This window comes from Sorex araneus, chromosome 3 (genome assembly GCF_027595985.1).
Source record: "Sorex araneus isolate mSorAra2 chromosome 3, mSorAra2.pri, whole genome shotgun sequence".
In the NCBI taxonomy this organism is placed as follows: domain Eukaryota; kingdom Metazoa; phylum Chordata; class Mammalia; order Eulipotyphla; family Soricidae; genus Sorex; species Sorex araneus.
The window spans coordinates 192,843,945-192,869,894 of NC_073304.1; the positions used below are offsets into that span (position 1 = coordinate 192,843,945).

At 57.3% G+C, this 25,950-nt stretch overlaps 2 protein-coding genes across 3 annotated transcripts in view; one reads left to right on the plus strand and one right to left on the minus strand.

Moving 5' to 3' along the window:
- Positions 1-22: 22 nt before the first annotated feature.
- Positions 23-8,599, plus strand: MRM3 (mitochondrial rRNA methyltransferase 3). Of its 2 annotated transcripts, XM_004605275.2 has the most exons (4): positions 23-337; positions 957-1,201; positions 4,000-4,167; positions 6,875-8,599. In XM_004605275.2, exons 1-4 carry the CDS (start codon positions 24-26, stop codon positions 7,420-7,422), a joined length of 1,275 nt encoding a protein of 424 aa, XP_004605332.2. In that variant the 5' UTR covers position 23; the 3' UTR covers positions 7,423-8,599. The 2 variants fall into 2 exon arrangements, with proteins under 2 accessions (XP_004605332.2, XP_054987428.1); XM_055131453.1 differs by lacking the exon at positions 23-337 and having other exon boundaries at positions 1,011-1,143.
- Positions 8,600-14,568: 5,969 nt separating this feature from the next.
- NXN (nucleoredoxin) overlaps positions 14,569-25,950 on the minus strand; it is a 170,471-nt gene continuing 159,089 nt past the window's right edge. Inside the window, exons 6-8 of the mRNA XM_004604992.2 lie at positions 18,588-18,767; positions 17,375-17,499; positions 14,569-16,718 (exon numbers count right to left, since the gene is read on the minus strand). Of these exons, the coding sequence (XP_004605049.2) occupies positions 16,536-16,718; positions 17,375-17,499; positions 18,588-18,767 (488 nt within the window). The 3' untranslated portion in view covers positions 14,569-16,535. The remainder of the gene's footprint in view (positions 16,719-17,374; positions 17,500-18,587; positions 18,768-25,950) is intronic.

Genomic DNA, 25,950 nt, shown 5'->3' on the forward strand with positions numbered 1-25,950 from the left:
GGAATTGGGGGCGGGGGGGAAAGATGGCGGCGCTGGGGAGAGGCACGCGCTGGGGCGCGCGGGCGTTGCTGCCGAGCCTCCAGAGCTGGGAGCTCAGTGCGCGGCGCTGGGTCCGGGCCCTGCGGCGGAGGCCCGTGAAAGTGATCTTTCCAGACGGACGAGTCGAGGAGCAGAAGCCCGCTCCGGGGAAGCCGCCCCGGAAGGCGGCGGCCGAGGCCAGCCCCCAGGAGCGGAGGGCGCCGCAGCCGCCGCCGAGGCCCACGGCCCAGGCTCCGCGCACCTGGGAAGAGTCGGGGCTTCGCTATGATAAGGCTGCCCCGGGGGACAAGCGGCTGAGGTGACGTGGACCTGAGGCTAAACGGGAGGTCCTAGTCCTCCGCCTTTGGGGGGCTGGGGGGAACGGAGGTTCCTAAGTGCATTTGACTTACCGCCCCCCTTTTCAGGAAAAAAGCAGGGGCAAAGAAAAGAATGAGCACTCCCCGGGAAATCTATTTTATTTATTTTTATATATTTTTAAATTTCTTTTTGCTTTTTTGGTCACAGCCGGCGATGCACAGGGGTTACTCCTGGCTCTGCACTCAGGAATTACTCCTGGCAGTGCTCAGGGGACCATATGAGATGCTTGAAATTGAACCCGGGTCCGTTGTGTGCAAGGCAAACGCCCTGCCCGCTGTGCTATCACTCCAGCCCGGGGAAATTTTTCTTTAAGCAACAGACTGAACACCCCCCCCACACACACACCCGCCGTCATTCCCGATTTCCCTTTCCACGCTGGGTGAATGAGTTCAATACATAGTCCAATACAGCCAGCAAGTTTTTAATTGTGCAAGGGAAGGCAGAATAGGATTCTCCCTTGGAATTGGTTTCTTTGAAGTTCTTTTTGAGTCTCACTAATAGGCGTGTTATCCGAAACAAGTACATCGGCATTTAAACTGCCTTTCTGCTTCCACCCACAGCAGCGCCATGACAATAGTTAAATCCCGATCCTTTCGGGAAAAGCAAGGCAAGATTCTGCTGGAAGGCCGCAGATTGATTACAGATGCTCTCCGAGCTGATGCTGTGCCCCAGGTTCTCTTCTTTAGTCGGCTGGAATATATAAAGGAGCTGCCCCTTGACAAGCTGAAAGGTGTCAGCCTCATTAAGGTGAAGTTCGAGGATATCAAGGATTGGTCGGACCTAGTAACACCACAAGGAATAATGGGTCAGTGGTTATATGGTGTGTCATGAGAAGTTGAGATTTACAGTTGCTCTCATTTGTCTTAAGGGGGCAGTTTGGAATGGGATCCACATTGCTGGATGCTCAGGACTTGCTCCTGGCTCTGCTCAGGGGTGCTCCTGGTGTGCTCAGGGAGCCATATTTGGTCTGGGAATCAGACCCAGGTGTTCGAGGCAAGCGCCCTATCCATTGTACTGTAACTCCAGCCCAAGCAAAGCAGGTTTTTTTCTTCAGTGTTTGGGTTAAGTACTCAGGGGCGTGTTCCTGGCTCTGTGCTCAGGGATCACTCCAAATGGTGCTCAGGAGACCTTATTCAGTGCCTGGGATCAAACCGGGGTCAGCATGTGAAAGACAAGTACCTTAACCCCTGTAGTAGTATTTTTTTCCCTGTGGGCCACCACAGTGCTGCTTGGTACTGGTGGGGCTCAGGAGATCTTATGAGATGCTGGGAATCAAACCTGGTCAGCCATGTGTGTAAGGCAAGCACCCCCCGCCCCTCCCCCCGAACTGTATTGTACTATATCTCTTCCCCACAATGTTTTAATTTTTGTATCCTAATTCCCCTTTGTCACTGTTGTGATGATTGGGGCACCCGTGCCACCTCCGTGTCAAGTGGAGCTTCTGCTCCTTTAGGTTCAGTACTTAACACATGTGCTTGCCGGGAGCCGCTCTTGTCTGAGGCACACTAGTCATGCCAAGAGTCACACAGTTGTCTGCTGGAGGTCTCACTCTCCAGCCTTGGTACTCTTACATTATTTTGCTAGGCTCGCTAGGGCTTATACGCACCTGGCCGCATGATTGCTGAAATCGCTTCTGCCAGAGGGAGCAGACAGCAGGGACCTCAGGGATTTGAACTTGAGACCGCATCCAAGACTAGCATTGCCTTCTTTGGTTTTCCATGCTTGTTCCCCACTCGACCCCTTCCCCTCCCTTCCCTTCCCTTTGCTGCGGTGATGAGTACGCGTGTTGAGATGCTCACAGCAGGCTCCACTCTGGGGGCAGAACCACTGGGGTTTGCACCTGTGGGTGGCTCTGGGAATCTAACTTGTAAGATAGGCTCTTCTCACCCCTGAGCCCTGGCCCCCTATCTGGACTGTTTTTAAGATAGTTTGTTAAAGTCGTGTGTCTTAATGGTATTTTCGGGAGGAATCAAAGTCATTTTATCCCATCATTGTGTTACTGTGCTCTGTAGTCTCTGGGAATAACTGCTGTTCCTCATGCCATCTACGCGCACATGGCTTGGTGCTGGAGGTCTCTGCAGTGCTGCTAGGGGTCAGACCCAGAACTGCATGTAAAGCATGAACTCCAGCCCGAGCACACACCTTTTATTTTTTAGGCTATTTCCTCAACTTAATGTCAAACGAAAATATGTCCAAATGGTTCCCGAGGCCAGAGCAGTAGTAGAGTGGGTAAAGCGCGTGCCTTAGTTGCAGCCAACTTGGGTTCGATCCCCGCACCTCGTATGGTCTCCCGAATCCCACCAGGAATGATTTCTGAGCTCAGAGTCAGGAGTAAGCTCTGAGGACCACCAGGTGTCGCCCCCAAACAAAACAAAATAAAAAAAAAAATAATGATAGTTCCCAAAGGTTGAGCACTCTGCTTCCCCAAAAATTCTGCCTGGGGCCAGGAGATTGCTCAGGGGCTCGAAGCACCTGCTCTGCAAGCCTGTGGCTTGGAGTTCCATCCCTGCTACTGCCCTGGGCCATTCCTGTGGCTCTGCATGCTGGGCCAGTGGGCTGCAGCGGAGTGAGTGCAGTACCCTGCTGCAGCACCAGTATGGGTGTATGGGTAGAGTGTGACCATGCTGGGCACCGCCACAGCAACTGAGGGAAGGGAGGTGGCAAACCTGTTTCTTCATCGGGAGAGGGCTTGAGCTGCTTGACTTTGTGCCCTGTGGTGCTCAGTTGCCACCTCTGCTCTGTGCTCTCGAGTGACCCTGGTGATGCTCCTTAACCCCCTCAGTCTTACAGCTGGTCCTGAGTGTGATTGAGGATGGGTGGAGCCCTGGGTTCAGAATCAGTACTGCATGAATCCTGAGCACTGCCAGGTGTGTGGCACTCTCCAAACTCCAATGTGTGTGTGTATCATTTAAGTAATGAGGAACAACAAGGGTACTGGAGTGACAGTACAGCAGGGAGGGTGCTTGCCTCACATGCGGCCAGTGCAGGTTTGATCTCCAGTACCACATTTGGTCCCCAGAACTTAACCCAGAGTAAGCCCTGAGCACAGCTGGGTGTGGCCCAGACAACAATATACAGGAAGGGTGCTGGAGTTACAGGGGTTAGGGAGTTTGCCTTCATGCTGCTGACTCAGTTCGGGCCCTGACAGTAAGCCCTGAGCTCCGCTGGGTGTGACCCAACATCTCCCCCCGCCCCAACCCACCTCCCCATCCTCCCAGACCCCCATTGCAAAAAAAAAAAAAAAAAAGCAGAAAGAGGGCCAGAGGGAGAACTCAGTAGGCTTAACTTTTTCAGTCCTTGGCTCTGCACTGCATCGCTCCCTTGAACACTACCTGGAGTGACACTTAGCAGCTAGGAATTGCCACCAGGTGTGGCCCTGAAAAATAATAACACAGAGGGCTCAGGGAGGGTGCTCAAGGTGCTGGAATGCCTGTCTGCTATGCACTTGAAGTGCATGTTTGATTCATGGTACCACATAGCCTGAGCACTGCCGGGTGTTGCCCCAGGGGGCCCCCCACAGATAGCACAAACAGAGTGACAAGTCAGATTGTTGGCCAGGCTCATGCCAGGCAAGTGACTCACTCACCCGTTCTGTTCTCTTAGGGGTTTTTGCCAAGCCGGACGCTACCAAGATGAAATTTCCAGAGACTCAGCTTCACCAATCACTGCCTTTATTGTTGATCTGTGACAATCTCCGCGACCCTGGGAACCTGGGGACAGCTCTCAGATCTGCTGCTGGGGCCGGCTGTTGTAAGGTCTTACTCACCAAAGGTAAGCGAGCCAGTGAGGATGTGCTTGGGGCAGTGTTCTGAAGTCTGACTTCCTGGGCAGCCAGACCAGGACTGGAGGTTTGGAGCCGGCCCTTCTTAGCTGTCTGTGTATAAAGTAGGCCTAGTACTACGCAGGTAAGGCTTTTTGGAGAGTCGGTGGGATGCACAGTGCTGGGCGCCCAGTAGCTACTGCCCTTTGGTCAGGGATGTGGCTCAGCAGTAGAATACTAGCCTTGCAAGTGTGAGGCGCTGGGTTCCATTCCCAGCACCACAAAAAGGATGATTTGACATGGGGTAGGGGTGGGCACACGGCTGTGCTTCGGTCTCATTCCTGGCTCTGGGCTCTGGGATCATTGCTGGCTGGGCTTGGGGGAACCAAAGGATTTTTCTGGTCCCCAAGGGATGGAACCTGTGTTAGCTGCCTGTAAGGCAAATGCCCTATCCACTGTACTATTGCTCCAGTTCCAATTCAAAATAATTTTGGAAAAAGGTAAAAACCCTGTGAGGGTTGGAGCAGTAGTAGAGCAGGTAGGGTGCTTGCCTACCCAAAGCTTGATTGACCCAGCTTTAATAATGGTCTCCAGGCCCAGCCAGGAATGATCCCCGAGCACAGAGCTAAGAGTAAGCCCTAAGCACTGCCAGGTGTGGCCTTGAAACAAAAAGTCAGGGCTGGAGCGGTAGCACAGCGGTAGGGCATGTGGCCGACCTGGGTTCGATTTCCAGCATCCCATGTGGTCCCCTGAGCACCACCAGGAGTAATTCCTGAGTGCAGAGCCAGGAGTGACCCCTGTGCATCGCTAGGTGTGACCCAAAAAGGAAAAAAAAAAAAGAAACAAAAAGCCTTCTGAAGATGGCACTTGCCTTGCACGTGGCCGACCCAAGTTCAATCCCAGTTTGGGCCCTTGAGCCAGAAGTGAACACAGAGCCAGGAGTAAGCCTTGAGCACCACCAGGTGTATTTCCCCCCACCCCCATACACACACACAAGAAAAATCTAGATGGTCCTGAATTCCCAAACTGTTGGACACATGGGACTCTTGACATTCTGAATGTTTGGAAGGAACAGTGTCAATAGTACGGTGATGAGTCGTGATGCATTTCCCTTAGCCCGAGGGTGGGTCAGAAAGCCCCTCTACCCCACACACACTCGTGCACACCTTGTTACCTTTCTGTCTGTCTCATCAGGAATGGGATTATCGGATGTGGGTGTAAACAGACCTCCCTGAGAGTGGGGGCACTGGGAAGGCAGGCGGGACGGCCCTCAGCACCCCAGCTGCTGTTGATTGTGTCGGAAGTGCTGGCGCCCCGGTGCTGAGACTCGCCCAAATTGCACTTTTCCACTTATCCCCGTTGTTCCTGTTGGGGTGCGTTTCTCTGCCAGCTTCCCCCCAGAGCAATGCTGTTGGGATTCCACCATTGGCACCCCGCTTCCCTGCTCCATTGTTGCATGGTTGGAACCCAGTGTGGTTCAGGAAGGGTGCCTGTGTCGTCTAAGCTGTCTGCTTCTCTCCCTGACACCCACTGGGAGCGGCAGCGGGGAACATGGGGCCAGAGTGGGGGGTGTGAGGACGAGGAATGTCACCTTGTTCTTGTGTTCCCCCCAGGTGGAAGGGGTCACAGTAGATGGAGCCCCTCATGGTCCGGGCCCCACTTCTGTACTTTTTCTTGCCACAGCACCCCCAGTCCCCTCCCACTTCAGTTCCCTCTAGTGCTGATGGTCACCGGTGGTGCTCAGGGCACCATGTGGTAGGGGTCGAACTTGGGAACCCGCGTGTGAACCCGCGTGTAAACAGACAGCCCGAGGAGCCGTCTGTTCAGTAACTTGTGATGAGGAGACATGTGCTGACGTGTTGGGAGGGTGGGGTGCTAGGAGGGACCTGGCCCCGCTGTCTCGCCAGTGAGAAAGGGAGGGGTCCTCTGTCAGCTCATGCAGGTGGCTTTTGCGGGTGACTCTTCATGAAAGGACTTTGTATTTGTGTTTTGTGTTTTGGGGTCATACCCAGTGGTGCTGCTTTGGGCCGTGCTTAGGGGGTCAAACTGAGGGTCCTTATGTATAAAAGAATGTTTCTTGCCTTCCCGGGGTGTGAGAGGACTTCTGTTAATGGCGCGGCTGACGGGATCCTCACCCCCTCTCGGGTTGCTGTAACTGCCCTGTCTCTAGCATCTTCCTGACTTGATGCAAATTCAACATCAGAGCCAGTGGCATTTCGAAAGCATGAACCCTGCTTTGCTTGAAACCCTTCAGTGCCACTCTCGTCCCTGGGGAAGATCCCAAACTTGCAGCCCCTCCACCCCAGCATCCTTAAAATTGGTCCTTTCCTGCCTCCCATCCCCTGTCCCCGTGCCCTTGCCCAGTCCCAGGCCGACCACTTCTGGGACTGCAGTGTCCCTTTGTCTCGGGGTCTTCTGTTACCCTGCCGAGGCTTGCTTTAGGTCAGTGCTGCTATTGTAGTCACTTGTTTAAATATTGGCCAGGTCCAGTCTGCCACGTGCTTTGGGTCTGGAGACTCACTTTCCCTTTGTCTCTGGTGACGGCCTGGCACACAGGCCTGGTAACTTCCTCTGCTCTGTCTCTGCACTTGCAGGGAGTCATCCCCCCAGCCCTCATGGGGTGCTGCCATCCTGGGGGACTCACCCGTCTCTGAGAAAGCCCCGCTGGAGCGTGCTTTGCCGGGAAGGTGTAGAATACTCCTGTCTTGTCTTTTCTAGGCTGTGTGGATGCCTGGGAGCCCAAAGTGCTGCGGGCAGGTATGGGTGCGCATTTCCAGGTACCTGTCATCAACAACCTGGACTGGGAGTCGCTGCCCGGCTACCTGCCCCCTGACACCAGGGTCTTCGTGGCTGACAACTGTGGCCTTCATGCCCAGGCCCAGAAGTCGGCTTCCGCCAGCGACCACGGCTGGGTGTCCAGCCACCAACTTATGAAGCGTCACAAGTACGAGGAGGAGGAAGACGGAGAACCAGAAGCCAGTGAAGGCTGGCTCCCAGAACTCGAGGTCCAGAGTTATGACTCGGACTGGACGGAGGCCCCCGCGGCGGTGGTGATAGGCGGGGAGACACACGGGGTGAGCCTGGAGTCCCTGCAGCTGGCCGCGAGCACCGGGGGCAGGCGGCTGCTCATCCCTGTCGTGCCTGGCGTGGACAGCCTCAACTCTGCCATGGCGGCAAGCATCTTGCTGTTTGAAGGGAGGCGGCAGTGGCGGGCCAAGGCCGCCCACTTGAGCAGGGAAAGGAGTGGACTAGGAGGGCCACCGTAGCCGGAAGTCTCCGGACCCTGCTCTGTAAGTTCTGTGGCTGGCGAGGCACGTACTGTGGCTCCCAGCCACAGCAGGTGACGATGAACAGTGTGATGGATGCCCTCGGTATTGGAGAAACCAGTTTTCATGAATTTCTGCTCATCTTCAAAAAAATAAGGAACGTTAAAAATTCTGTTCTTTGTAAGGTCACTCATCTCCAACTTTTTGGTGGTTCTTTTGTTTTCTTTTTGTTTGGGGGCCACACCTGGCAGTGTTCAGGGCTTATTCCTGGCTCTGCACTCAGGGATCACTCCGTGGAGGGGCTTTGGGGACCATATGGGGTGCTGGGGTTCAAGCCTGGCTGGCTGCAAGGCAAGTGCCCTGGCCTCTGTACTGTTACTCCAGCCCTCAATATTTTGGTTTGTTTCAGAGCCACCCCTAGCGTCCTGAGGGCCTTCCCTGGGTCTCTTGCTTAGGAGTGACCCCTGGGCGCTCAGAGACTTTAGGCTGTGCCTGGAATCTTGACCAACGTCAGCGGATGCAGGGCAAACGCCTTCACCCCGTATTCTCTGGCACTCCAGCAATTTTTACACACACATTTGTATACTTTCGTTGATAACATAAATGACTCACATGACCCAAGATGAATAGTACATGTGTTTTAAAAGAGTCTGCTGGGGAGCAGTGTGTGTCCACCGAGTCCCCAGAGGCATTGTCCCAGGGGGGGCGGGCCATGTCCCGAGTGCGCCTGTGGGCCCGGCCCAGACACTCGCTGCTGCTCTCTGCTCAGTGGTAGAGGGACTGACACGTAGCCCTGCAGCTGCCATTTGCTGGTTAGGGCTCGGCACCGGCAGTGGTCTCCATCCCCATTGCTTCCTTTGGTGACGCTCTCAGGGGCGGCAGTCACTTGGTCACTCATCCCCACATCACTGGCATCTGAAGTAATTCACCGAGGCCTGTTTTACACAACACAGTAACTGCCATCTTTCTGGTGAAATGGGTGACTTGCCTTGCAGGTGTCACCTTTTGGCACCTCTGTGGTTCCCTTTTTGAGGATTTTCGGCTCAGAAAAGAAGGGAATGGTAGAGCACTGCCTTGTTAGAGGCCCTGGGTTCAATCCCTAGCGCTCCTCCTCCCCTCCACCCACCAAAAGAGTTTGTTTAACCCTGCAACTGCCAGTAAAACCTTTTTTACTAGCTTCCTGTTGTTAATCCTTGAACACTTTGGGTTTAATGTAGTGACTTGGTTATTTTAATCCCCCACCTGCATAAATAGCTGCCTTGGAAGGCACAGAAGGTGATGGGTACAGAGAGGGGGCGCTTGAGGCCCTGGACACACACTCTGAGTGGAAACTCAGTTCTCAGTCCCCACAGGGCGGGGCGCAGGGGGGAGCTGCCCTTCCTCCCCAGTGTCAGGTAGGACACTGCAGGACAGAAGGCAGTATGGAAATCCAGGAACTGCACCGCACCGTGGGGAGGGTGTGGGAGGGACTCTGTATGGGCTCCAAGTGGTGCTTTTGCAGTCTCCGAGTAGGTTTGATCCTGGCACCTGGGCTTCTCGGCCCCGGGGAAGGCGGCGGCTCCCACCCTGGCTGGGTTCCTTGGGAACCCTGGAGCAGTGAGTTCCTATGAAGCCTGGTGAGTTGCTGCAAGCGGGGAGACACCACCTCCCCCTTCCCAGTCCACTGCCTCCGCTCCCTTGGGAAGCTCCGTCTCCAGAAAACCCAGGACTCAAGCGGGCCTGCCAGGGATGCGGCTCAGCTTTGGAGAGAATTGTGCTTCACGCGTCTGAGGCCCAGTTCAGCCCCAGCACCAGCCGACTCAAGGGGAGGGTGTTTGGCAAGAAGAGTCTGCTTGGCTCTGCCCCCCGCCCCGCGGCTTGTCGCTGGGACCATTCCTGGCACCCCACTCGGGGTCTGTCCTGGGACCACGTGCTTGCCCAGGTTGTTCTTGAGATCTTCCTTCCATGTCACCTTTCGAAGGGAGGGAGCGCAGGTCAGGGGCTGCTGAGCCTTCAGGCTGGGCCTTGGGTGCCATCTTTCTGTCACCTTAACAGGTGAGCTCCAGGGCACTGCCTGGACTTGGAAAACCCCAGCAGCCACGGTGGGGGGGGGGGGAAGAGTCCCTGCCCCCGCTCTGTTCCCAGGTGGTGGCGGGAAGGAACCCAGGACTCAGGCTGCAGGGCCTGCCCTTTACCACCCAGACACGCCCCTCCCTGCCAGGCCTTTGTTTTGGTCTGATTTAGGGGGCCACACACAGCGGTGCTTGTGGTTGCTCCCAGTGATGCTCAGGAGACTGCATGGTGCTGGGGACCCAACCCAGACCTGCAGGCAAAGCCAGCACTTGGCGCCTGATGAGCTTTCGCTCTGATCCTGCACCTGGGCTTCCCTCAAGTGGAGTACGGCAGCTGCTGAACTAGCTCTTGCCCCAGACAATGCCGGGTTTGGAGTTTGGAGCGGGCCATACCCGGCAATGCCCAGGGTTACTCCTGGCGGTGTTTGCTGAACCATGCGGGAAGCTGGGGATCAAACCCGGGTGTGCCATGTGCCAGACAAGCGCCCTACCTACGGTACTGTCCCTCCCGCCCCAGCCCCAGACAGTTTTTATCCCGGGTTGTCCCTGCTGATTTTTGTTCCGAAATTAAAATCAGTGAAAGTGTAACAAACTCTAAACCTCATGCCCCTGTTTAGAGAAACAAAGCAATGCAAACCGGTATGCACCTTGCCTGGAATTCTAAGATTTTATTGTCAACTTGGAAACAAGAAGAAATTGTGTAAACCATTCACTTGAAAGTTACGATGCTTTTCACCTGTTTGTGAGTATAATTGGGCAGAGAGGAAAGGTAATTTTTCCTTTTTAAAAAGGACTACAGGGGGCCGGAGCAATAGCACAGCGGGTAGGGCGTTTGCCTTGCATGCGGCTGACCCAGGTTCGATCCCCCGCATCCCATATGGTCCCCCAAGCACCACCAGGAATAATTTCTGAGTGCAAAGCCAGGAGTAACCCCTGAGTGTCGCTGGGTGTGACCCAAAAAGCAAAAAAAAAAAAAAAAAAGACGACAGGTGTGGGGCTACCTGAAGAGATATCTAGCACAGGGCTTGAGACACCTCCTTAGACGCAACCAATCCAGGTTCAGTCCCCTGAGCACCAATGACTGCAGCCCACGAGCCCCCACCCCCACAAAAATGACACAGAGGAAGATGTCGTGTCTGTCTGGAGGTTTCAGTTTTGAGACAGCCATCGCTTCTGTCAACATCTACCCGGGAATCAGGAATAAGATCCAAACACTGCAGGGGGCAGGGCAGGGGGCTCCCAGAGCGTCGGCGGGGCTGCCCTGTTGGCCTTTGTCTGGAGCCCAGCTGGAACGTGGTCTTGACCACAAGGTGGCAGTCACGAGTCACACCCCCCCCCCAGCCTGCAGGAAAGGGTGAAATTCAGGATTTAAGTTTCTGAAAAGAGAATTCCAAAGTTGCCTGTGTACTGAGATTAGGGGCCCGTCCAGCTTGCAACTTCCTGGTAGGATCTGAAGCTGAGGAGGAATCTGGACAGGGAGGGAGCAGCAGTGCAGAAAGCAGCACCTGGGCGAGCAGCTGGGGCAGGCGCTGAAGTCCAGACACTGCCACCCCCGGCCCCAGCTGCTGGCCTCGGGTCCGAAGGTCAGCCCACGCTGCCCAGGCTCGAGCAGCACCAGCTGCCACTGCCATCCGAGCTGAGCTGCTTTTAGCGCCCGTCACCATCCTGTCACGTCCAAGATCCTAGGAGCAGGATCTCAGCTGAGCTTCCGAGGCCCTGCTGAGAGCCGGCTGTGCGGCAGGGCCTGGCATCCACCGTGGCCAGGCTGCCGCTATATCAGGCTCCTCTCTCTCCCCCCTCTTCCCCTTCTTTCTTCCATCCTTCCTTTCTCTTTTTCTTTCTCTTTCTTCCCATTTTTGAATGGGTGGAGGATTTGAGCCACACCCGGCAGTGCTCCAGGGCCACTCCTGGCTCTCTCCCTTAAGGGGCTTTATGCAGGTTAAGTGCCTTAACCCCGGAACTATTTCTCCAGCCCCCCCTGACTGCTCATCCTTTTAAAAGAGTCAAACGTTGGGGATGTGGCTTAGTATTAAAGCGCCTGACTAGAGTCATTAAAAGCCAAGTTCCTGGTCAGGCTGACTTACTCTGAAAGACTTTGCTCCAGATTGCCATCTTGCCACATTCTGTTGGAGCACTGAGTCCACTGAGTATCTCAGCAAGCTGCTCAAGGCCACAGGTGATGGAAGTTAGAGCTTTATCAGTTTGTCCTGAGCACTTTTTTTTTGCCACACCCAGCGGTGATCAGGGCATACTCCTGGCCCAGTTATCAGGGATCACTCCTGGGGGCCCTTATAGGGTGCTGGGGATGGAAGCTGGGTCAGCTCTGCAAGTGCTATAGCTGCTGCAGTATCTCTCCGGGCCTGCACTCTTATTTTCCAGGGAGGGGCTACTTCTGTCTGAGGCGGCCTCTCGTTGGAAGGGCAAGGTGGGGGTGTCACGGGAGGGGATCACAGCTCTGGCCTGCTGCCTGCCTCCTTGTGCCTGAGGGGAGACGAGGCCATGCAGAGCATTGCTCAGTAGGTGGAGGCTTCTGCAGCCTCGGGGGTCCAAAGGAAACTTTTTTTGTACCCTGGGTGCTGAGATCTTGTTTCTGGGGCTGGAGAGAGACAGTACGGTGCTTGCCCCACATGCAGCCGGCCTGGGATTTATCCCTGACACTCCTCCCAAGCCCTGCCAGCAGTGATCCCTGAGCACAGAACCAGGAGTAAGTCCTGAACACAGCTGGGTGTGGCCCCAGAACAAAAACAAAACCAGGACACTGAGATCTTGCTTCCTATCCTAGCTGGAATTCATGGGGTGATATTTTTGTCTCTCCCAGACATACCAACCTGGCCTGAGTGCCAGGTCTCCTTCACGCTGTCCGTGGATCTGCAGGCCAAGGAGAGGGACTTCTGTGAGTGGGTTGTTTTTAAGTTAGGATTTGGAGAGGTTGAGGCCACATCTGGTGGTGTTCTGGGTTTACTCCTTCCTGGACCTCTGATCAGGGGCTGAACTTGGGTCCGTCATGTACAAGTCAAGCTACCTCTTTCACCCTAAATAGAAGATTTGAGGGGGTCATTCCTGGCAGTGCTCAGGAACTATCTTGCTGGGAGGGTCACTCCAGGTAGTACTCAGGGCTCACTCCTGGCTCTGCACTCAGGAATTACTCCTGGCGGGGCTCAGGGGGCCATACAGGATGCTGGGGACCAAACCTGGATTGGCTGTGTGCAAAGCCAGCACCTTTCCTGCTTATGGCTCAGCACCCCAACCCCGATAAATCATTTAAAGGGCTTGACAGCCCTCAGGGCAGGTCCTTCCCGCCTTTGAGATCTCATGTCCCCACTTGGGAAGTATTTCCAGCACCCCAAGGGCGTAGTTCTGTGTATCTTCGTTTGCTCACCTGTCAAGAATACCCAAGAAGCTGCCCCATCTCCTTCACTGCGATAAACCCAGCCGTACAGCAGATGCAACGTGGAATTTTCCTGCTTGCAAAACTTTGATTTCCTGGAAAATGCTTCACCCCTCACTCAGACCACTTGTTCCCCCAAAGGATTTTCTGGAGTCGTCTGCTTGAAGTAGAGCAGGGGGTGCTCCCTGTTGCCCACAGCAGAGTGGGGTGTGGCGCTGCGTGCTCACCTCCACACCAAGGTTCTTGGGACCCCGTGAACCCACCAGAGCGCCAAGCTCCGGGTCCGCCGGGGCCTGCGGCAGTACCCGGGCTGGCCTGCAGAGGGCACTGCTGGGCTGCGCGCGGAGAGCGGGCGGGGCGCTGGCCGGACCCCGGCCCAGGTCCCAGCACAGGTCTGGCAGGCATCACCCAAGCCTGCCCGCTGCCCGGGAATGAGGCAGCAGGAAAATAGCTTTTTGTTTGTCTTTAATTAGGCAACGGGAAAACAAAGTCTGGCTGAAAATTACCACCTGAAGCTGGGCTGAAGCCGAGCACACGGTGCTGGACAGGTGGCCCTCCCCCGGACACGCGGCGCCCCCCGCCCGCCCCCTTTTTGCTGGACAGGTCAGAAAAATCCATCTCCGCAGCAAGGATGGGCAGAGGCGGCCCTGGACGTCCGCGGAGGGCTGCCCGGGAGCCCCTGAATGTGTCACAGCTGGTGTTTCAGCCTGCTTCCAATTAGCGACAGAACTTTACAGTATTTGGGAGCCACTCGGTGGGAATTAAGAAGCCACCCACTTGGTCGGCATCAGAAACCTGTGGTCTCTGGCACCACTGGGGCAGGCTTTGATCCCCCCTCGGCCCCCCAAGCGTTTGCCCACTACACAAGCCCAGCTGGCATGACCGCGCCCCGCAGGTGCGGGGGTTTCCCACAGATGGAAGGTCCTGGCCGCCTGCATCTAGCCAGCCCCTGGGCGCCACCGTTGCTTCCGCCCTGCTCCCTCTGCCCTGGGTCACAGGGCCCGCTGGGCTGCAGCTTACTCGCCCACAGCAAGACTCGACTGGCTTTTCCAGGTGCTGTCACCTGGGTCCTTGACCATGCCCCGCGTTTTACTGTGCTGGTCTGGGCTGGGCCCCGCTCCCTAGGGGTTGCTTCTACACCTCAAAAGCAGTGTTTCTCAACTGTCCCCCTGAGAAAATAGTGTAAATGGGGGAGGCGGAGGCACAAAACCGGGGTCCCTAGGGCTGGAGCAATAGCACAGTGGGTAGGGCATTTGTCTTGCACGCAGCCGACCTGGTTTGATTCACAGCATCCCATATGGTCCCCTGAGCACCGCCAGGAGTAACTCCTGAGTGCAGAGCCAGGAGTATCCCCTGTGCAACGCCAGGTATGATCCCCCCCAAAAAAAACCCAAAAAGAGGGTCCAGCTGGTAGGACGAGGGGCCCAAAGGAAGGAAATGTCAGAAGGGGCCGGGGCCGAGTAGGAACAGGGTGAGAAACGCGGCTTGGGGCCCCATTCTAGGAACCCTTCTGCACTGTTTTTGTCTTTATAGGTTTCCTTTTTTTTTTTTTTTTTTTTGCTTTTTTGGGTCACACCCGGCGATGCACAGGGGTTACTCCTGGCTCTGCACTCCTGGCGGCGCTCAGGGGACCATATGGGATGCTGGGATTTGAACCCGGGTCGGCCACGTGCAAGGCAAACACCCTACCCGCTGTGCTATCTCTCCAGCTCCTATAGGTTTCTTTTGTGGGGGGACACCCGGAGGTGCTCAGGGCTTACTGAGGGGCTGGGGGGACCATATGGGGTACAAGCGCCCTACCTGCTGTACTATCACTCCAGTCCCACCTTTCTTCACTGTTAACTATACCTCAATTCTAAAGGGTGGAGGAGCTGGAGAGATAGTACAGTGGGTAGAGCACTAGTCTTGCAAAGAGCCAACTGGGGTTTGATCCCCGGAACCCCATATGCTTCCCTGAGACCACCAGGAATGATCCCTGAGCACTGCTGGGTGTGGCCCAAAAACAAGATGAAAGAGGGTAGGAGGGTCCAGGATCCGTGGAGAGTTGGTCGAGAGCTGAGGCTAGCCGAGTGTTCTACCCTGGGCCAACCAACGAGGGTCGTGGAGGACCTGATCTCGGGGCTAGAGCAACTCACAGTGACTTGACTGGGCTGTTCCTTTGGGGCTAGAAAATGAACTGCCAGGAGACTGGTTCACTTTTCTGCCTCCCCCACCCCAAGGGGAACCCTGCAGGCTCCCCAGAGAAGCCCCAGGAGAGGGCGAGGTTTGCAGACCTAAGGGGAGCCCTTGCGGGTGTTCTTGTTCCCAGCCACATGGACTCCTGGCAGAGCCCCGCAGGAGACGGTGCAGGCGGGGCTGAGGGGTGCCTGGTGACGAGAGGCTAGCAGACGTCGTTGTAGGAGCCACCCACAGCTCCGCACCACGAGCGAAACAGATTTCTGTGATGGAGGACAGGAGAGGCAAAGCGTGCTGGGCGCCTCCAGGGGCCGCTTTATTTCTCCCTGGGTGGCTGCTCAGGGCTCCGGCTGGTGGCACCGAGTAACAGGCTTGAACCTCCAAACCACAAGTCAGCATCCAATTCAGCAAGGAGCAATGGGGTCAACAGCTAATGGGGGCGTGGGGGGGAGCGGGTGGGGGAGCCCTGTAAGAGGCCGTGGCGAGGCCTCGAGTGGTTGTAAAACCTGGATGCCTGACTGGTAGGCAGAGACTGCAGCCCTGAGGCCAAGCCCTCTTACCCAGCCTAGGATCGATGCTGCCTTTTGGGACCAGCTGCCCAGCTGGCAGCCCCCCACCCCTGGGCTGGGCAGAGTAGATGGGGGCCAGTGCCCTCACCCCTCTCTGCAGGTGCTGGGGACCGCCAGGCCGCTGCTTTCTTCCTAGTCTCTTTTGCAAAGAAAAAGGACAACCTGGGTACCAAAGGTGGGTGCAGACACCGGGCGGGGCTCCAGGTTTCTGAGCCCAGAGCTGGGGTGCCAGAGGCCAGTGCGGGCAGGCGGAACGCCTCTAAGAACTGGGGTGAGTGCCTCTTCTTGGGGAGAGGATCAGAGGGAAGAATTTATTAACACAAATTCCAAGGCCCTAGGGGCTGTTCGTATGAGGAGGCAGAAACCTGGAGAAGGTCATGAGCGAGGGAGAGAAGGAGGTGGAAGGGACGAGAAACAACACGTGGCAGGGGCTCAGGAAGCTGTTCCCGGCTGCATCGTGCCCCGAGACCCTTTCTTCTCCGAGAAGGGCACACACTTCCCCAGAGGCGTGGCGCCTGGGAACCGGCTGCTCAGGCCAAGCCAGACCCCGTCACCCGGGAGGCCAAGGAAAGGTGGTCTCAGCGGCGCGCAGACGAGGCTGCGGACCTTCCCCAGCTCTCCACGCCAGAGGCAGAGCCAGAGCACCAGGCGTGACAGAGCAGCGCGGGCCCGATTCCAGCAGCCCCCCAAGTCCCAAGCTGAGTCTCCAAACATGGGGGGGTTCTTCTGCTGCTCAGAAGGGGCGCGGCCCAGGGGGTGCTAGTGGAGGAGTTAATGCAGAGAACAAGGCACCACAGAGAAGTCGGACACTTGGGTTGTGTGATTCAGGACCCGCTGGAAAAGGCCCAGGGAGGAGGGAAGGGGGGGAGAGGAGGAAGAGGAGGAGGAAGAGGGGGGAGGAGACAGTTTTAAATAGCGCCTGCAGCGGCCCTAGATGGGCTCCGGTTTGAGCTTTTCTGCTAGGAAGTCATTCACAAAGGCCTCCACGACAGCGGGCGTGATCTCCTCCACGTCCATCACGTACTTGGCCCGGGCGGACATGTCCAGGATGGTGAGCAGCGGCGCGGCCTCGGGCAGGTTGGTGTAGTCCCGTAGGGAGTCAGTCATGTCGTCCTGGGGGTGACGGGAGGAAGGGAGAGAGCCCGTCAGCGTTCAGGGGCTCCGTCCCGGTGGCCCCGAGGCCTGCAGGAAGCAGCCCCTCCCGCTCTCCTGGGGCAGCCTCTCAGAGGCTGCAGGCCCGGCCGGGCCATGGGGGCCGGGGACAGGCTCCCAGATCCTTTCTCTGCCCCATCCTAGTCAGCGGACCGGGCGAAAGAAGCCTGAGCATGGCTCTGCACTCAGGACTCACTCTTGGCGGGCTCCGGGGCCACATGGGATGCCGGGAGCCACCTGGGCGGCCGTGTGCGAGGGTGGGATGTTCACTCTCTGCTGGCTTTGCCATCACTTCTTATGTATCTGCCGCCCACAGTGCCACAGCAGGGGCCCAGGGGCACTTCAACCCAAGACTTTTTTTTTTCTTTTTGGGTCACACCTAGGGGTTACTCCTGGCTTTTCACTCAGGAATTACACCTGGCGATGCTTGGTGGACCATACGGGATGCTGAGAATTGAATCCAGGTCCGCAGTGTGCAAGGCAAACGCCCTACCCTATAATTATAAGGGCTGGAGCGATAGCACAGCTTTCACGCCACCGTGGGCCCAAGCCTGGGACTCTCCGTGGGTGTCTCGGAAACACAGGCCTGTGGCAGTGACACCCACGGGAGCACTCACCTCCCCAGCCACGAAGAACAGGAGCGGGGCCTCCTCCTCTTTGGCTTTGTACTTGGCGATGATCTTCTCAGCTATGGGCTGGATCAGCTGCTTGGCTGCCTCCGACTCACCATCATCCTCGGAATCTGTGGGGAAGGAAAGATGAGGCATCACTGGCGAGTCCACAGGGTGCCCTCAGGGAGCCCCAGGACACACCCGGCAGCAACAGGTGCCAGGGGGGCAATGTCTGTCCACTGAGCTTGCACCCCAGGCAAACTCCCTTAAACCCGAGGCGGCCGGCAGCTTCTCTCTCGATCTCAGACCAAGACGCCATGAGCTGACAGCTCTGGTTTCTGCAATCCGGGTGGCACCCGGAGGCCACAGCTGATCTGGCCTGGGATAGACTGGACTAAAAAAGAGAACTGGACTCGGGCCTCAGCTCTCTGAGGGGGGGTCTCTCACCTCCACTTGGGGCAGCTGCGCCCCAGGGTCCAGGGCTCATGACTCCCGTTACCCCCAAGGCAGGTGACGAGGGGAGCGTGGCATCCAGAAGGCCACACTATGGGGTGTGGGGTACCAAAACTCTGGGTAGTTCTGTGACACCAACCCTGGCAGTGGCATCCCTCCCTCGAGCCCCGTCCTCCCAGCACAGGCCGGCAAGCATTCTCTCACAGAGCTGGGAACGGGCACTCAGGGGCAGAGCACCCGCCTGCACGTGAGGCTCTGGGTGTGGGCACTGCGCACCCCACCCCCCATGTGGTGAGTTTGCCTCCAGGGCCCTGTACCAACTCCCAGCCAAAAAGCGGGATGCTGCATACCCCCCACTCCTGAGTACGGAGAGACGGGTAGCGCCCTGGCCGGGACCTGAGTCTCCAAGTGCTGGGTCGAAGTGATGCCAAGGGCCTTGGGGCCATCAGCAGGACTGGGGCCACCTCACAGGCCCAGGAGAGAGACTGGGCAAGAATGGGGAGGCTGTGAGGGGCCTGTGGGTACGGACGGGGCCTGCCGCAGCCCTGGGCTGTTACCAGGGCACAGCCGAAGCCACGCGGAGAGCCTCACCCCAGCACCTGCCACCTCCACCCTCCAACAAGAGCCAGCTGGTGGGAGCCCGCAGGGAAAAGCCACCACACGCACGGCAGCTCCCGGGCCCTCCCGCAGGGACTGGCCACGAATAACCCCCAGCCCAAAGCGCACAGGCCCAGACTCCCCTGGCCCCTGGCCCGCCCGGTCCTACCTACGAAGAGGACGAGGCAGGGGCCCTCGTTGAGCTGCGCAGCGTTGGAGTCGGAGAGCTCCAGCACGGGCTTGGGGTGCCAGGGGAACTCGCGGCAGTCCTCGTCGTTGAGCACCTCCACCCGGCCCTGCCGCGTGATCACCTCCCCCTGCGGGTCCAGCACGATGAGGGTGGGGATGCCTGCGAGAGAGGGAGCGCTGAGAGCCAGGCTGCAGTGCCTGACGACGGGGCGCGTGGGCCTGGCCTCCAGCAGGGGCGGGTAAAGCATCCTAAGGAGACACCCCCCCAGGGAGGGGGGCAGGATGAAGCAATAGCACAGCATTTTTGCCTTGTACACGGCCAACCTGGGCTCGATTCCCAGCATCCTATATGGTCCCCTGAGTACCGCCAGGAGTAACTCAGTAATTCCTGAGTGCAAAGCCAGGAGTAACCCCTGTGCATTACCGGTATAACCCAAAAATTAAAAAAATTTAAAAAAAAAAAGGAGACCCCCTCAGGGCAGGGCACAGGCCGCAAACACCTGCTTGCAACCTGTCTCAGGTTTGCCACAGCCCCATGGCGCAGCACCGGGGCCATGGAGCTCTGGCATGCACGTGGCAAGGTGTGTGGGCAGGGGCTAGAGGAGCAGCACAGGACGGCGGGGGTCCTGGCACTGCCGGTTCAGCTGGAGGAGTTCCAGGGGGAGCTTGCCGAGGGCACTGTGGGTGTCAAGCACTGGGCTGGGTAAGAAACACAACATCGAGTTCCCCACAATTCCCAACCCCGACCACAGGGCCTCTAGATGGAATCTCAGAGCAGTGGCCGCTCTGGGCTTCCCACCGCCCTGCTCGCTGCACTCTGCTCCCCACTGCAGTTCCTCCGGCCTGTGCCGTGCCCCCACCAACCACAGAGCCTGCCTGGGCTCTGCCCGCTACACCCAAACCAGCGGCCTCCCCTCCAGAGCTGACCGTGCCCGTGACGGGCACTTCAGGACCCAAAGCAGCTGGTTCCTACTCTGCTCCGCTAATACTCGACTTCCTGGTGCGGGTGATGCCACGGAACCAGGAACAACCCCAGGGTTGTGTTACACACTCCAGCCAGCTTGGCAGGCCTGCAGAGGGTCCGCCTCCAGCGGGAGAAGCGCATCTATCACCTTCACACCCCTTATAGGGAGTAGCTGGGGTCAGGGGCAGAAACCAGAGAGAAATGCCCCTCCCACCCCCGTGCTGCCCACCTCAGAGCTCACAGAGGCTCCCATGGGCTGTTTCGGGCACCTCCCAGAGACCCAGGCCATGTCGGGGTGACCCGGCCAAGGCCGCGCGTAGGACAGGCCAGCCAGCCTTCACTCCACTTCCTCAAGTTCTTTGAGCAGAGCGGGTGTGTTCCGGAAGTGGCAGTTATCACGCTGGGCTACACAGGGCCCCCCAGACCCAGGGTGCCGACAGCCCTGTGGGGGGGGACCAGCAGGCGCAGAGGACAGAGAAGGCGAGAGAAATCAGATCTGGGGCCAGCGAGGACCAGATGGTATACAGCAGGGCGCAGCCCGTTCCTTCCCGGGACAGCTCCTCCTCCGCCCCCTGAAAACCAAAGCTGGGGGGCTGGCAGGGGCAGGGGCAGAGCAGCAGGCCCCCTGCCCCATGCGGAGGCAGGGCGGGGTCCGACAGACAGCAAGCCGAGCACGGTGACAGCCTGGGGTGAGTGTGTGCGTGTGTGGACGGAGACCAGCAGGCACTCCGCAAAGTGAAAACAGTTGCGCTCGTGAGGAAGGAATGTAGGTCGGAGCAGATGTGTGTGTAGCTCGGTTTTCTGTCAGGGCGCTAGGAAACAATGGATTAACATGAAATAAGAATCCAGAAAACCAAAGGGCCAGGGGTGGTGGTAGTGTGTGTTGGGGGGGGGGGGTTGCCAAATGATCACCACCCACAACTCCGCCAACCACCATCCTCTGTATCAGCTTCCTGCACCTCCCCCTCCAGGGGGGCCCCTTTCCCTGGCTGAGAGCGGGAAGGAGGAAAGGAAGAAGGCGGACAGCTGGGTCTGGGTGACGAAACTTCGAGAATCGCCCCCTGTGCCCTCCCCCGCCCAGGCCAGTGGGTAGTTTGTACCGGGGTTAGCAGCCTGAATGCTTTGCGTGTTTTGGGCCTCAGGTGCAGAAAGCACAGAGACCACGTTCCTATGATACAAAGAAGCCACAAGCCAAAGAATCCACCGGCCATCAAACAGAGAAACTGAGGCACAGTCATAGCATACAAAACTTCAAGACCAGAAAGAAAGGAACCAGACGGAAATATCAGCGGGGGTTGATCCCGAAGCCCTCCCCTGGGGGAGGAAAGCAATCAGCGGAAGGCCGCTCGCCCGCCTAGCGCCACCAGCATGCATTATTCATGGAGTCACGCAGGCAGCGCAGACAGGAACACAGGCGTTGGACACGTCGAGCGAGGTTCTCCAGGGACGAAGCCCCTTTGTCTGTGTGTCTCTCCAACACCTGAACCGCGAGTGTCAGTTCTCGGCAGTGGCCACGAGGGTGAGTGTCGCTGTCACCTGGCCTCTCCCTTGTTCCCTTTATGCTCTCAACACAAGGCCAAAGCGAATGCCGAAGCCGCTCAGAAGGCCCCGAGGTGGCCTGGCTAGTCCTCCCCGGGCCCCGGGGACCAATCCTGAGAAGTGCCGACAAAACCACAATCCCACGGCTGCAGACGGCAAAACAGTGCTCCGCTGCTCCCCGCTTCGGATCCTGCCTCCGATCCGTTTCTGTGAGAGGCAGGGGAGAGGGCAAGGGAAGGGAAAGCGGGGAAACGGGCAGGAGAGGGAAGAGGACAAGAAACCGCAGAAGGTCCAGAGAAAGAGCCAGAGGGCAGGAGGAAGAGAAGACAAACAGGCTGGGGATTGCCAAGGCCACCCCACGGTCTGGCCGCGCTCAGTCCACTCGGCCTCCTCTGAAGGCTGGGGCTGAGGGAGAGGAGGAGGAACAGAACCTGTGTGGGCCCCTGCCTGGGGGGAGAGAAGGGGCTCTAAGCCCCTCTGCACAGAACACCGTGTTCCCTGACAGCCAGGATTAGTCAGACAATGGCTAATGGGATTTGCCTTTGGCCAAGTGTGTCTAAGCCCTTTCCTAAGGAGTTTTTTTTAAATAGCTCAGAGGGCTGTGAATCCCCCTGCCTGCCTGCAGAGCCCAGCACTGGGAGACGACTCCGGCAGCCCAACTTTCCCTAAGACAAAGGAAACAACCAAATCCCAGGAAGGCTGCTGGTCAACAGCCCCGGTCAGTGCAGGGCACCTAAGGGCTGCTCTGGACTCCCAGAGGACACATTTTTTTTTTTGGGGGGGGGAGGTGGGAATGGGGGGCACACCCAGCGATGCTCAGGGCCCACTCCTGGCTTTGTGCACAGAAATCACTCCTGGCGGTGCTCTGGGGACCATATGGGATGCTGGGCCCTCAAACCCAGGGCCACCGTGTGCGAGTAAGTGTCCTCCCCACTGTGCTACTGCTGTGGCCCTCGGCACAAAACGGCAAATCTGCGAAAGGCCTGGCCGAGGGCTGGGGGCCACAAACTAAGATCCCAAATCCAGGACACCTTGGCCCAGAGTGGGCATTCAGGCCCGGCCTCCTGCTCCCCAGAGCCCAGCCAGCTCCAAGCCCAGCTCCCCAGCTGCTGGAGGACTGTGGGGTCCCACAGAGCTCCCCCACTTGCACGTGGCCAGACACACAGTGTCACTCGCTGGCAGGCGGGGTGCAGAGGCTTCCCCCAGCGACAGGTAGGGGCTGTCCCAGCGCCGTGAGTACAGTTGGATCCCAGTGTTTCCCGTGGTGTGAGGGCAGGACAGGCTGTGGAGGCCAGCAGGGGTGCAGCTCCCTCCCCAGAGTGGCCCTTGGCAGCTGCCACTGACTGAGCATGCATCGTCCCCATGTGGGGAGTGGCCCTGGAGAGGCGGGACTCTACCACCCGATCTTCATCCCGTGGTCAGGGTGTCTGCACCTGCCATGGAGACAGGCAGGAGAGGGAAACTGGGACACTGGTGGCGGGAAATGTGCACTGGTGATGGGATGGGTGGTGGAACACTGACTGAAACCCAATTATGAGCAACTTTGGAACTGTGTATCCCATGTGATTCAATTAAAAACTAATTAAAAAAATTGAATGCATGCTAATGAATGACGGGTATCAGTGTATGCTAATGAGATGACAGGTATCTGTGTATGTTAATAAGGTGACAGGGGCTGGGACCTCTCAGTGGCTTCAGAATGGAGGTAGTGGTCAGAAAAGCAGGATTAGGGGCCAGAGAGATAGTACAGCGGGTAGGGCATTTGCTCAGCATGTGGTCAACTAGGTTTGATCCCCAGCATCCCATATGGTCCCCTGAGCCTTCCCAGGAGTGATCCCTGAGGACCACTGGGTGTGGCTCCAAACAAGAGCAGGATTAGAAAGTTGGGACTTTCAGACCCACCCCCTGACCTCCAACCTCTGAGGAAGAAAAGAAGAGGGGCTGGAGGCTGAGTTAACCACCAATGGCCAGTGATTTCGGCAATTCTTTCTATGTAATGGGACCTCCACAGTGCCCCTGGACTGTGGCATTCAGTCTGGCGACCAGACTCACGAGGTGCTGGGATGGCACCCTTTCCCATAGAGCCTGTCCCCTGCACCTCTCCCATCAGCTCTTCCTGAATTCTAGCCTTTAAAATAAACTGACACTAGTAAGCAAATTGTTCTCCAGAGTTCCGAGGAAACTGCTCTAGCAGATTACCTGACCTGGGGGTGGTGGTGGTCATGGAAACCCCTAATTTAATTTACAGTCAGTCTGGGACTTGTGATTCATGTTTAAAGCGGGGGAGGGACGAGTCTTGTGGGATCGAGTCCTGGATCTGGGGGATCAGACACTAACTCCAATGAGACAGTATCAAAATTTAATTAGACTGTTAAGACACTCAGGAGGAACCAGCAAATTGGGGTGGTGTGTGTGTGTGTGTGTGTGTGTGTGTGTGTGTGTGTGTGTGTGTGTGTGTGTGTGTGTGTGTGTGTGTAAACCCCACAGGTTTGGTCTTAGAACGTTCAAAACATGCCTGAACTTTCTATCAATTGTTCCCTCTCCTGGAACACTCTCCCAGCCCTGAGGATCACATTATTTGGGGGTTTTTAGGGACCACACGCAGCAATGTTCAGGAATTCCTCCTGGCTCTGTGTGCAGGGTCGCTCCTGCCAGTGCCTGATGGACCATATGTGGTACTGGGAGCCAGCTGGAGTCAGCCAGGTGCAAGGCATGAACTCCCTGTACTGTCCCTCTCTGCCCTCTACCATCAGTTTTCTCCTTCCTTCCTTCCTTCCTTCCTTCCTTCCTTCCTTCCTTCCTTCCTTCCTTCCTTCCTTCCTTCCTTCCTTCCTTCCTTCCTTCCTTCCTTCCTTCCTTCCTTCCTTCCTTCTCATTTTGTGGTGGGGGTACACAACACCCACCAATGCTCAGGGCTTACTCCTGGCATGCTCAGAAGGCCATGTGGGATGCCAGGGATTGATCCTGGCTGGCCGTGTGCAAGACAAATGCCCTACCAGCTGCACTGTCTCTCCAAGCCCCCCAAAGACAGCTGGAGTTCTTCCATGTGACGGCACAACCAGAGGGCAGTGTGCCACTGCCAGGCAGAGGCCCCTCCCCCCAAACCAGGTGGCACCTTGCATTTGCACTTACAGGCCCCAGAACTGTAAGAAATCAATCCTGCTGTTTAAGCTCACGGCCACGCCACTTGTGGCAGACTGAGCTTTGAGAGGTGATGGCATTTGCTTTTTAAATTTTTTTATTTTGGGGGGAGGATATACCCAGCAAGGCTCAGGGGGCACTCCTACCAGTGCTTGGGGGACCATGTAGTGTCAGGGATCAAACCTGGGGCTCTGCACATATAAAACATACTCCCTAGGGGCTGAGTGGGAGTACAATGGGAGGGAGTTTGCCTTGCACACAGCAGATCTGGATTTGATCCCATACTGTTCCTTGAGCACCTCTAGGAGTAATTTCTGAATGCAGAGCCAGGAGTCAGCCCTGAGCATTGCGGGTAGGACCCTCCCAAAAAATTAAGGACTGGAGAGATGGCAGATGACCTGGTTTGATCCCCAGCTTCACATATGGACTTCCGAGCACCGCCAGGAGTGAACCTGAGTTAAGAGCCAGGAGTCCGCCCTGAGCATCACCAGGTTTGGCCTCAAAACAAAAGAAAACAACTCTCTAGCCCCTTGGACCATCTCCCTGGCCACCAATAGAGTTTTCCTTTTAATGAGCATTCTGTTAGGCAGAGAAGCAGGTAAGAGCGAGAGAGTGAGCCGTGAGGAGCCAGAAGAGACCAGGCTGCTGGCAGGGGGTCGCAGGGCAGTAAACAGGGGCTCTGCCTCTGCCGACGCAGGAGGAACAGGGACGCGGAAGGGGTCAGACACTTTGAGTCATGAAACGCAACAGCGCAGGGAGACCGGGAGAGGGGCCGGGACTGTGCCGGGGGGCTGCCAGCTGGCAGGGATGCAGGGGCTCTGGGCCTTTGCTCGTGGCCTGGGTGAGCCAGCCCGCCTCACTCCACACAGCATTCCTCTGCTCTGCTCTGGCCTGGCCTGGAGGGGCCACTCAGGCATGTGCTCGGGGACCCAGGCATGTGCTCGGGGACCCCTTCCCCGAGGTCAGGCTGGGGTTCAAGTTCACACACGTGAGGGAGCACCCCACCACAGTGAGGTGCCTGGGCCCGGGGCGGGGTGGGGCTTCTCTCCTGGCTATATTGGTAATGGGGGGTGGTGAGAGGCAAGACTCTCCACCTTCAGTCTGAAGAGCATCGCAGAACACGAGCATGAAGAACGAGGCACTCGCCTGGCGACTAGCAACACGGAGGCTGGCGGAAACAGTGCATTGCACGCGGCCCTACACGCCAGGAAGTGCTCCCGAGAGGGAGGCGGCTCCGGGAGCGGCTCACTCGCCCTGGTCTGGCCTGGCGTCCACCCGCTGTGAGGGCAGCTCAGCTGGCCAGCGTGTTCCGTGGCGCGCAGCCTGTCCCGGGGTTTCTCTTCCAGCAGAGGGGAGGTGGCTACCCTCTCCCCTCCCGCCCCCGCCCAAATCTCTCCAAAGTCTTCCAAAGTCACCCACTCTACCCTACAGGAGACGCTCATCCTGGTTCCCCTACCCACGCCTCCCGCACGATTGCAATCTTAGCCATTCCCATTCGGGAAGGCTGTGCCAGAGCCACCCTCCCCAGGAAGCCTTCCTGGCTTCACAGCTTTGAATTCAAATCATTCTGCTGTGCGAGTCTTCACTGAGACTTGCCTTGAGAAGGATTCTGTGGCATGTTCCTTTTGTGTATCATCACTGGCTTGATGGAGCCAGACAGGCTTGCTGGCAGGAGTGAATCCCCAAGGCCTAGCATGAG

Coding starts and splice junctions, on each gene's coding strand:
- MRM3 (XM_004605275.2), top strand. CDS start 24: ATGGCGGCGCTGGGGAGAGGCACGCGCTGGGGCGCGCGGGCGTTGCTG. Junction 338..956: donor CCGGGGGACAAGCGGCTGAG/GTGACGTGGACC, acceptor TTCCACCCACAG/CAGCGCCATGACAATAGTTA. Junction 4,168..6,874: donor TAAGGTCTTACTCACCAAAG/GTAAGCGAGCCA, acceptor TGTCTTTTCTAG/GCTGTGTGGATGCCTGGGAG.